This window comes from Tasmannia lanceolata, unplaced genomic scaffold (genome assembly GCF_043159265.1).
Source record: "Tasmannia lanceolata isolate RefF3 unplaced genomic scaffold, GAP_Taslan_0.1 ptg000011l, whole genome shotgun sequence".
Lineage (NCBI taxonomy): Eukaryota > Viridiplantae > Streptophyta > Magnoliopsida > Canellales > Winteraceae > Tasmannia > Tasmannia lanceolata.
In genome coordinates, this window is record NW_027518688.1 from 27,311,234 (window position 1) to 27,322,808 (window position 11,575).

Consider the following 11,575-nt stretch of genomic DNA (forward strand, 5'->3'; position numbering starts at 1 on the left):
CTGACAACAGTGTCATGGGTATTAAGGATCTTAAAAAAAGATAGGGGCGAGGCTTCTTTTTCAATCCCTAAGAAAATACTAGGGATTTGCTAGGCAATTTCACGGAAAGCCATTTCGCAGCAAACTTTTGCACAAGAGAAGAGCCAAATCAGATGAAATGAAGGAATAAGACAAAATCTGTTAAAAAAGGCACACTAATTTAGAGAGCCACAGCACGTAAATGCTAACCAATGCTTCATTTCATGAATAAAAAAGCCGGAGATGCATGTGATTTTTTTTTTGGGATTCAGTCATTACAAGAAATTTAAAATATGGGGTGTATCTATCAAAGCAAGTGATCATAAATATCAGTTCCATATTCAAAAACTCAGCAAAATATATTGAGATTAATAAAGGGAAGTGATTTCTGCGCTCCAATGTTTTGATAAACATGCGCTCCATTTTCTGTCGTGTAGTATTTATAGGGCTGTCAGAGGAAAAATACAAGTCTCAAAAAGCTCTTAAAGCCCTTTAAATACAACACGACAAACAAGTGGAGTGCATGTTTATCAAAACATGGGAGCGCTGAAATCATTTCCCTTAATATAATTAGATGAGTCATTCGGCACTATTATTGCTTCTTTTATTGCACACCAAAACAAACTATTTTATTTACGTACAGTGAGCACACACGGGCATACATATATTTAGATTTCTATACAATGATCATTCTGAAGGGTGAGTGTCAATCCATCTGTGCAATGCATGGGATTTTGCTGCACTTTTTCCAAATATATCAACAACTTTTCATAGAGGGGACTGAGATGATATCCACAGTTTTTAACTCTACCAGAAGAGCTCAAAAATCCCTAGACACAGAAACACTGTTATCTAATTCTGCATCCAGGAGATGCACGACAAACATAGGATTGCGGCTCGAGTATGGTTCACTATTGAGTAGACGCAGAAAATAAGATCTCTTCAATCCTTTTCTACGAGCAATATCAGATCTTACCCGTTCCGGAGAATCACCCAAACAACCAGTGACCACAATTGCCGTCTTCTCATCCACCAGATTTGCAAGAGTCACCATCACTTCGGGCTCGATGGCATTAGAAGCATCAACCAGAAAAATATGAGTAAAATGGCCTGCATTAATGCCCGCGTTATGAAGCCTGAAACTACTCACGAAGGTGGAGGTTATCACCTTAAATTTCTTGAGATCTTTGAGCGAAGGACAAGTGAAGCACTCCTTGTTCTTTTCATATGTAGACCAAGCAAGAATGTCGTCTGGCACATCCTCGAGTTCTCGAAACGCTGCATTGGCTCGAAACAGTTCCTGTTCAGGAATCTCCTTCTTCAAACTTCTTAACAGATAGTCACAGGTACTGTTCTTCGGAGATGTTACGAGAATTCGACTTTCTGGAAAGGTTCTGTAAATTTGAAGAATTGCCTCTCGAATGACCAGTCCAGTTCTGGAGAGTGGTCCCTCGATGAGATAAGGTGGAGGAGATTTGAGATTCAGTATCTGCTGGGTGGCAGAGATTTCTTCCTGATGAAAATTGTGGGAGGAAAGAAATACAGAAGTAGGTTTGAGGTAATTGGTCCTCGTGACAGGCTTAGGGAAGAGGATCTGAAATGAAAGATCCATTGCAGCAGCAACTGCATGGTGAGATCGCTTTAAACAGACCCTGTTGAAGGAGAAGCTAACGTCATATTTGCGTGTTGCTGAATGCTGGGAATGGAAGTCGTCTCCGAATTCTGTATATACATGTTTGCTCTTTACCACCCGAGTTAGAATTCCCTAGTTCAGAAATCAACACTGAGATTAGTGGAGCGTACAGTGACTTAGATTATCTGTACTCTGCTTAGATTTTCATAAGATGAAAAAGAAAATAGGGCACAGTAATTTCAAAAACTAACAGTAATTTACAGAAAAAGTGAGAGTCCATTTTGAAAATACCCAAATTGAATAATGATGTCAAACATTCTCAAATCTACAATCTACGGTATTCATTTCAGCATCAGGAAATGCATAGATGGCGTCTCCAAAATTGAACATACAAGGAAGTTTAAAGAATGGTTGCTTCTACCATAGGAAATGAAGAAAAGCTTGTATTTTTAAAGTTCAGAAAACCTATGGGCGTCCAATCTTTATAGTTTTTGTGTAGTCATCGAGTTTTCTCTCTTGACCCGGTGATATTCCAAGGCATTGATCAGGTTTTTAGACCATGCAATGATGTGCATGAAGCTTCAATTAATGTAGCTAGTCCTGGTCTCCTGCGTAGTTTCCAATAGTTTATCCATCCCCTTTTGGTGGATGTAGATTTTGTAAGCCATTTTCAGGCTGGTCAAGAAGTTTCAGCTTCACTGTTCAATCATACCAACTAAACCATCATTCTTACAAACTGTTAAGGTCAAGAATGAAAAATGTGAAGGGTAACAAATGTGATGAAAACGATGAACATATAACATTAGAGGTGAATGGAGCAAAGGCAAGTTCGCGTAGGCAGGAAGAACCTAGCCTTCAGTAAACATGGAAGCAACAGAGAAATAGATGGGAAAGAAACCAGGGAGGAAACAAAGTCCAAGTTGAAGAACAAGTGTGAATTAAGAGAAAGGGCTCTTTCTCCATGGCAAAGGTTTATACCAAAAGTAAGATAAGCCCCGAGTCTCTAGTAGCATTTAATGAAGTCTCTAGATAACACACAGATTACCGCCCTTATTAGCCCGTCACAAAGTCCATCTTCAGCGCACGTCTAATCATGATTGTGCATAATATCCTATCACAGATGACATTTCTGCCTTAAGAGATGACAATGATTATTAGCCCTCAGGGTTATGGGATTGAACCTGCAGCTCAATTAGGAGGTGCTTTGTGTCGCAAGCATGAGGTGCGGGTTCAATCTCACCTTAAAGAATACAAAGAAAAAAGTGTTAGTTAACTTTTGTTTCTTGCATTTTCCCTTGGAAGCTTTCTTAAGAAAAATAACTTTTTATCATGACTATTATCATTTTATGCTTAATCATGAAATATTCATCATTCATCAAAAATTGAATAATGATATCAGACATTCTCAAAGGTAAAAAAGAGTCGACACGGGGGAGTGTCGACTCGGGGGAGTCGACGCTCCTGAGTCAACACGGACGCATGGGAGTTTCAAAACTATGCCTAAAACTACCAAGGAAATAAAACTCCTAGAAACTAAATAACATGGAAATAAATTCCTAAAGTCCTAATGGGCAAATATGGCTCTTATTGAGCCTACAATCCGCATAAAAAAGGTTTATAGGAAAAGGAAGATAATCCCCCAGTCTCTATCTTGTTTCGTAGCATACAATGAAGACTCTATATAACACACAGATTACCCCCTTTACTAGCGCACGACACAAAGGGCTTGAGCACTGACAATTCTAACTTCTTCCTGTTTCTATGGTTCCCGCATATCTAATCATGATTCAGCTGCATCATATCCTATGACAAATGACACTTCTGCCTTAAGAGATGACAGTGATAACTAGCCCTCAGGGTTATGGGATCATTATTTATGAAAGACCCGACCCTTTCATCAACCGATTCAGTGTATTCTCTGCTTTCTATCCGCTGTTCTAACCCTCCTTTCCGGAGGCTCTGGGGAAGTCGGAATAGGAGAGAACTCATCTTGGGGTAGGCTTACTACTTAGATGATCAATTCTAAATAGAAAATAGAAAACTTTCATTAAAGAGAGATCTTCCTTCAAGGATTGACAGATTAAAAAAACATTTGAACCTGTAGCTCAATTAGAAGGTGCTTTGTGTCGCAAGCATGCAGGTTCAATCTCACCTTAAAGAGTTAAAAAAAGAGTTTGTAAACTGTTGTTTCTTGTATTTTCCCTTGGAAGCTTTCTTAAGAAAATCTATTTTTTTATCATTACTATTATCATTTTATGATGCTTTATCATCAAATATTCATCATTCATAAAAAAAATTCTCTAACAGTGTCCACTTGATTGTCTAAGAATTCTCATTATGATGTTTGCACTTTCTAAGCTTGGACCTCAGGGAAAAGGAAGTTGAGAAACACAACATTTTTAGATGAGCTTTCGGCAAATCATTCTCATCCTTATTTCATGGTCAGTAAAACAATAGGTTTTTAAAGCATAAGGTACAAGCAACTTGGTAACACTAAATATCACTTTCAGCTAAAGAAACTAGAATCTTATACTGAAGGTGCTCCTGCTCCAGAATCCTGCAATTTGTAAACGTTTCAGAGTTCAGACCTTAAAATAGCTTATGTTCTACTTACGGTTTGTAATCCAGCTACCAAGAAATTATGATACCGTAGCTGTCCGTGATGAATATAGTTTATCCTTAGTCTTGTCCAAGCCATATGGTGGTACCTACTAATAATTCATGAAAGGTTTGAGCTGTTTACAAGTTACCATACATCTGAAATGTAAAACATTTTTGATATAAAAATGAAAATACAATTTCTAGTTCCTAAGTTAACAATTGGGGTTTCATTGCACTGCATAACTTCATAAGTTGCACGGTAGAAGTTAAAGGACTTGCCTGAAAGGGATTGACTTCCTTGCCTGAAGGTTGCAAAAAGACATAATCCCTCGATAAAAGGTACGGTCGCTTCTCAGGAATGGTTTCAATCTCAAAAACTACATAAGTTTTCTTCTCTCCCTCCATTCTTTCAATCTTGTTATTCTTCAACACTGACTTCCCAGAAGTCCACTCTTCACGAAACTCTAGAGTGACTCCCTTCAAGATGAATTCGCTCCATTTCTGAACCAAAAAAGAAAGCAGATATGCATAACTTGATATAATGATGCAAACAGAAATTGGCTAAACTTTTTGAAACGCCCATGCTTTCAATCTTGTTACAATCTTGTGGCAACGTAATCACCAAGAACTAAAAGCAGAAATATGAAGCACACGGAGCAATAAGAAGCAATTTTGTCACAAAAGTGAAAAATCAAAACAAATAATCAATTTTTAATGAAATACAATCTGATCAACAGAGACGGTTCTTCCAAATCATGTCAACTGAACTAGTGTGACACCAATCCGGATCATAATTTGCTTCCTTTCAACAAAGACAGGACTCATATACAGTGACAAAATTGGCTAAACTTTTTGAAACACCCTAGCCCAAGGGTATTTCCGTCAATTTTTACCTATGGGCAAATTTTATAATTGTGGAAACTAATTAGGGTTATTTTAGTAAATTCATTTTAAACCTAAGGTCTATGGGTATAAAATTTACACGACGACATGCACCATCAATACCAGGAGCAATTGAAAGTGCATTCGGTATAATGGAAAGGGATGCGGTTGATGTGAGGGTATTAAGGGCTTTATGTGGCAATGGAATTCCCTTTAACGTGTTGAGAAATCCACAATTTCATGAGATGGTTTCAGCTATAAACAGAGCTCCTAAAGGTTACAAGGCTCCTTCTTTTGAAAAACCAAGAACTACGTTATTAGATGAGGTGAAAAGGAATGTTGAAAAAGATATGCATCCTGTTAAAGATACTTAGTATTCTCATGGGGTATCAATTGTGTCAGATGGGTGGACAAATGTTAGGCATCAACTACTAATTAACATTCTGGCTGTAAATAGTCGTGGAGCAATGTTTTTATACGCTGAAGACTTTGAAGGAATAGAAAAATCAGGTGCGGCAATTGCAGAATTATTGCTAAAAGCAATTGAAGAGGTGGGGTCGACAAATGTACTTCAAGTGGTGACGGACAATGCAGCGAATTGCAAACTTGCTGGAAAAGAGGTAGAAAAGGTACACAAGCATATCTTTTGGTCACCCTGTGTTGTTCATACGTTAAATTTGATTTTTAAAGATTTGGCAAAAGGATTTGAATGGTTCCACAATACGTATAAAAGAGGAAAAGCAATTGTGAAATACTTTTTGAATCATACCCATGCATTGGCCATGTTTAGAGCACAATCAAAATTAGAGCTATTGAAAGTAGCTAAGACAAGGTTCGCATCGCACTACATCTTGTTGAAGCGACTCATTGATTGTAGAGAGGCTCTTGCAACTACTATTGTGCTCAAAACATGGAAAGACTTGGTAAAGAATGGATATGAACATATGCGAAAAATGGGAGCTTTGGTTGCCAAAACTATAACTACTGAAGATTTTTGGGAGGATGTGGATAGTATCTTAGCCATCACAAAACCAATTTATTTTCTGATCAAATTTTGTGATGGTGACGGTCCAAAAATGGGTGAAATTTATGAAATGATGGACAATATGCTTGGTGAAATAAAAGACTATGAAAAAAGGGAATCATTGTGACAAGTATCCCAAGGTTGAAGAAATTGTGTTAAAGAGGTGGGAAAAATGAATATCCCAATGCATTGTCTTGGATTTACACTTACACCGTGATTTTATGATCCGCGGTACCTTGCTATGCCAGCACCAGGAGGCACAGTTAGAAGGAGTTTGAATCAAGATAAAGAAGTGATTAAGGGTGTTATGGGAGCTTTTGCAAAGATATCAGAAAGCGTGGAAGAAGCAAAATTGTTACGTGAACAATTTGCTGTCTTTCATATGCGAAAAGGTCTTTATGCTATGGCAGCTGCTCAAACAGATGCTGTAATCATGGATGCAATCGATTGGTGGGTAACATACGGATCAGAAACTCCAGAGTTGGCTGAGGTAGCTAAGAAGGTATTGTCGCAACCAATTACTAGTTCATCAGTGGAGCGAAATTGGAGCACTTATTCTTTTAATGTCAAGAGAAATAGGCTGAATTCTTCACGTGCTGATAAATTGGTTTTCATCCATTCAAATATTCGCCTGCAGTCACGCTTCATAGAAACTTATAAGGATGGACCTTTTAAGAAGTGGGATATTGATCCAGAACATACTAATATTAATGATTCCATTGTTTGACTAGAGGATTTTACAGAAAAAGATGATGAAATAGCACCTTTGCATGCTTCGATGCCGGCTTCAAGCACAAGACCATCTCCTTCTCCAAGTTCAAGCACGCCATCAAATCGTCGCCCCGGACTACAACAAACTCGCATATCTAGCTTTACAAGAGGGGGCACTCCATTGGACTAGGGAAAGAGAGATGCAATGTTGCACACTAGCTGATTAGTTTTTTTATCATTTGTCATATTTTTATGTTTTAATTTCATATCCCAGTAGTTATTTTTTGTTGCTATCATTTTGGATGGAGTATGCAATATATGTTAGTTTGGACTTTGGACTTTGGAGTATGGAACTATGGATTTTGGAGTTGAATTTTTTTTTGGACTAAATATGTAAGGCATTCATGAGGTTTTTGCTTCTTTTTTTAATTAAATGTATGTAGTACATGGTCTTTGTACTTTGGCAACCAATTCTTGTAAAAAATGTATGAAATATTACACAGACACATATGTAAACATATAGAGAGTACCAGAGCGACCCGAATTAGCGCTCCAAATCGACCCGCGATCCCAAATACCGAACCAACTAAGCATACCCTCATCGTACCGCGTACCGGCTAACCAACGTACCGCGTACCCGTTCCCGTACCGCGTACCGCAACGAACCTCGTTCCAGGTAACGTTGGTATAAATACACTTAAAGAGCTATAAATCACAATTTATTATTCTAAGAACAAACCCGATTGGAGGAAATTTCTGGAGAGAACCTAGAGGGAGAGGAAGGATCGTGATGGAGGAGATTCGAGCATGAGAAATCTAAGGTTAGAGCCTTAGGGTATTCTTTGACGTGTCAAGAAGAAAATGTGGGATTTTGGGGGGGTGAAAATTCAGAAAAATAAGGCGAACTGTGTATTCTGGAAAAATCGAGAATTGCAGGTTTTGGTCGACCGAAGGAGGGCTCGGTTGACCGAACCCATTTGGACGGGTCCTAGAAAATTTTCAGAACCTCGGATTTGGCTGACTGCAAGGGGGGGAGGGGGGGCTCACCCTTGGTGGACTGAAGACGACCGATTGAGCCAGGTTGAGGTTTGGGTTTTTGGGGGTGCTTTTTGGAGCACAAACCCGCCGCAATTGACTTGTATTCGCACTCTACGCGAATTGAATGACGGTAATTGGTACGTAACTAGTATTTCTATATTGGTGTTTCCTTCGTGATTTATCGTTCTCGTATATGAATCGTATTTTAAGCATGTATATGACATGTTGAAACTATGTGCATTGTTGTTTCTATTGAAAGCATGTTTTAAAGTAAAATAATGGATCAAGAACGATGTGTTGTTGCATATGATTTGCAAGTTGTTCATATTTTGTAACTTGTTGAGTATGTTCCATGGAATTGTTGTGGGTCCGACGGGACCGGTGTGATGCTATATCCTCACGTGAACCCTAGTATAGCTATGTTATCGTATCCCCACCTTTGCCAATAGGGACTATGAAATTGGTGTGTAGTCATGAGATATCGGTTCCGACCTCTTCCAGTAGGGGCTGTGAAACTGGACATCGACCTTTGCCAATAGGGGCTGTGAAACCTGGCCGTGACTACGTTGGACCGATCGCCAACATGTTGCCAATAGGAGATGTGAAGCTGGTGTTGATTGTCCGTCACTTGGGAGGTGACAGAGGCTATAGCTATGACTAGTGGTATTTGGTTGTTTTGTATCTTGCTTCTTCGTGTATTTTGAAATGTTGTTTTGATATTCTTGTCAAGATACAATGCATGTTTATAAAATAACTGTTGCATTTTATTTTAATGCTCTTGTAGTCTTGTTCATGATTCAGTTGTTGTTTATTTGATCCATCTGATATAGGAAGCTTGTTTACGTACTGGGAGTCAGCTCACCCCAATATATCTCACATTTTTACAGATTTTGATGAGTAGCTGTGATACGGGATGTTGGGGCGAGAGAGGATCATTTCCTGTTAGAGTTTTCATTTCAGACATTTCTTTCATTTATTAGACTTTCATTTTATTCAGACACTTGAGAGGAACAATTAATTGATTTGTTATGGTTTTTGGCGAGCAACCGTGGCTCGTGGATTAGATTTAATAGTTCTTGGATTTAATTGTGGATTAATTAATATTCTTTTTAGCTGCTTTGTATCTCTGATATCAGATGTTTGTTGATCTTACTGACCTTGCACACCCATGTCGTTGGTCTGTGGCGTGGGTGTACGGCGTTGTCATAGGCAGGGGCGGAGCTACGTGTTACATAAGGGAGGCAGGTGCCCCTCTTGAGTTGGGCAAAAACTTTAATAGGCCCACTTAAAATTAAATAGGTTAATTTGAGAGGGGTTGTCCAAAGCAATACAAGGGGGTGAAAATATGAAATAGACTTCTACATCATTTTTCTCCTCTCTCGACTCTGAGTTTCGTCCAAAACTGAAAAACCCTAAACCTCAAAACGCCACTGGTCGTAGGGACCCTGGGTTTGGGGCATGACACTTTTCAAACAATTCTCAGTAACCGAGATGCTCATTCTAACTATAAAGAGATGCCCCATAGTCATAGGGCTGAAACTAATCGCTATGTGTTATGATAAATGTAAACGTTTTAGGAAGCTGAAGCAATTCATTCACCTTGACCATATAATGTTTCTGTTTCAATCTAAAGCAGCAGAATGAATGGGAAAAAAAAAACAGAAGAAAGAGAATAAATAAGTAAATTATGGTTACCTTGAGGTAGTAATCCTCGGCATAGAGGAGAGCAGCGAAGAAATCGACATAAGTCGACGGAGATAAGGGCTTTCTCAGAACATCAGGTATCTTGTCCCTTTCGATCAAATCCTTCAAATGCTCAGGAATTTCATAAACAGGAAGCCCACTCTTCTGATTGCTAATGCCTTTTAGTGGTCCAGGTGGTCTTTTGGGCGGACTCGGAGGATCTGAGCCTGATGGAGCAAATTTTAGACCTATTGAATTCCTCAGAGAAGAAGGCTCAGAAGGAACGCTCCGCCTCGGACGTATTTCCGGCAGCTTCGCTCGCGATTCTTCGACAGATTCTACCGGAATTGTGGGAGAGCAAATCCGACAACGGCACGGAGATGGAGCGACTGATCTAGTTACTGAAGGCACAGAAAGAACGCTCTGCCTTGCACGTATTTCCGGCTGTTTCACTCGCGGTTCTTCGACAGATTCCACCGGAATTGTGGGAGAGCAAATCCGACAAAGGCATCGAGTCGCGTGTGCAGTATCTGAAGCTGATGGAACAGATTTTTTATCTATTGATTTCGTTACTGAAACCGCAGGACGAACGGTCTGTCTCCGAGGCACTTCCGGCTGTTTCGCTGGAGATTCTTTGACAGATTCCACCGGAATTCTGGTTTTCACCGGTGATTCTTTGACCGGAATTGTGGTTTTCACCGGTGATTCTTTGACAGATTCCACCGGAAGTGTGGCAAACTGATAAACAAATGGAGGAGGAGAAGGTGCGACCTTTGGAGTCTGTGAAAATTGAGGTTTTTTCACTTGTGGTTCGTTAAGAATCTGACGATTTACTTGTGTGTTTTGGATTCTTCCACCGTCTGAAATTCTCCATGGTGGATCATCGATCGGAGCTTGAGCTTGATAGTTGATTTTCTCGATCCGCCTGTTTATCGATGATGTATGTTCTGTAACTGTTCCATAATTACGTGAAGGAGAAGATCTTCCGGCCAAAGCTTCGTAATCTCGATGGTCTGTTTCTTCTTCGACACAGAGAATGCATTTCAAGATACTGAGAATAAACATCATTTTCTTCAGACTCAGAGATGGATCTCAGATTCTAAGTATGCCGAAGAAGAGGACTGAAAAGGAAGACAAGTGTATTTGGGGAAGATGCAAAGAAAGATTGCTTAAATTCCACGGGCTAGAAGACTTACTTCTTTATAGTTTATACGTAGATTTGTACTTTAGCGCTAAAAGGTGCAGGTGTAAATGGACCCGCGGGCAGTCCGGTGGATTCAGTGGATCCGAGCATTAATGTACAGAATATGACACTGGGCCGGGCAGTGGGCACAACGGCTGAATCCGAACTTAAGATCCGATATTATGTCAAATTGTTACCCAAACGATAGCCCGTCCTAGATCCGAAGAGTAATGCTAAGGAGACTGAGAGTACACCGAGCAGGGACCGGACAAATGTGTACTCGCCAAAAAAATCTCAAGTGACGTGAGTATACCTTAACGTGTTTGACGTCACAAAGCGTTTTCCACCATAAAAAAGAACAAAAAAAGTAAAATTTTGTTGCACACATGTCGCATTGTCATTGTTGTCTCTCCATCGGTGGCACTTTTGGCCTTCATACCATTTTCCTAATTTAAAAAAGAGGAATGCTAGACTCACAGGAGCCCTTGCAAAAAATCAGGGAAAGGACGCCCTCGTTGGTCAAAACCAATTTAGGATGCTTAGAAAATTACGATTATAACTGTCATAATGGAGTTTTGACCAATTAGGGTGCCCTTTTCCTGATTTTTTGCAAGGGCTCCTGTGAGTCTAGCATTCCTCTTTTAAAAAGGGCGATGATAATTTAAACCCTATTACGCATTCGCACCCAACCACCGCCTAACGTGATTTGACTTCACAAAGCGTTAAAGTTGCCCACTGTTCACGTTGTAAGGGGGGCGCATGCCTACTACAGAGGGGGTGAAAATATACTCTAATGGACTGT

The 11,575-nt window shown here is 39.6% G+C and overlaps 1 protein-coding gene across 1 annotated transcript; it reads right to left on the minus strand.

Annotated features, from left to right (window-relative positions):
• Nucleotides 1-600: 600 nt before the first annotated feature.
• Nucleotides 601-10,767, minus strand: LOC143886873 (putative RNA helicase SDE3). Its single transcript, XM_077391040.1, has 3 exons — nt 9,603-10,767; nt 4,532-4,753; nt 601-1,783 (listed from the first exon to the last, which is right to left on the minus strand). Exons 1-3 carry the CDS (start codon nt 10,656-10,658, stop codon nt 839-841), a joined length of 2,223 nt encoding a protein of 740 aa, XP_077247155.1. The 5' UTR covers nt 10,659-10,767; the 3' UTR covers nt 601-838.
• Between the last annotated feature and the right edge of the window lie 808 nt (nt 10,768-11,575).

Bases quoted from the DNA above. Each gene is read 5' to 3' on its own strand.
- LOC143886873 (XM_077391040.1), bottom strand. From the start codon at position 10,658: ATGATGTTTATTCTCAGTATCTTGAAATGCATTCTCTGTGTCGAAGAA. The intron at 4,754-9,602 runs GTAACCATAATT...TTTTTGGTTCAG, and splicing joins CCGAGGATTACTACCTCAAG to AAATGGAGCGAATTCATCTT. The intron at 1,784-4,531 runs GCAAGTCCTTTA...TTTCTGAACTAG, and splicing joins AGGAAGTCAATCCCTTTCAG to GGAATTCTAACTCGGGTGGT.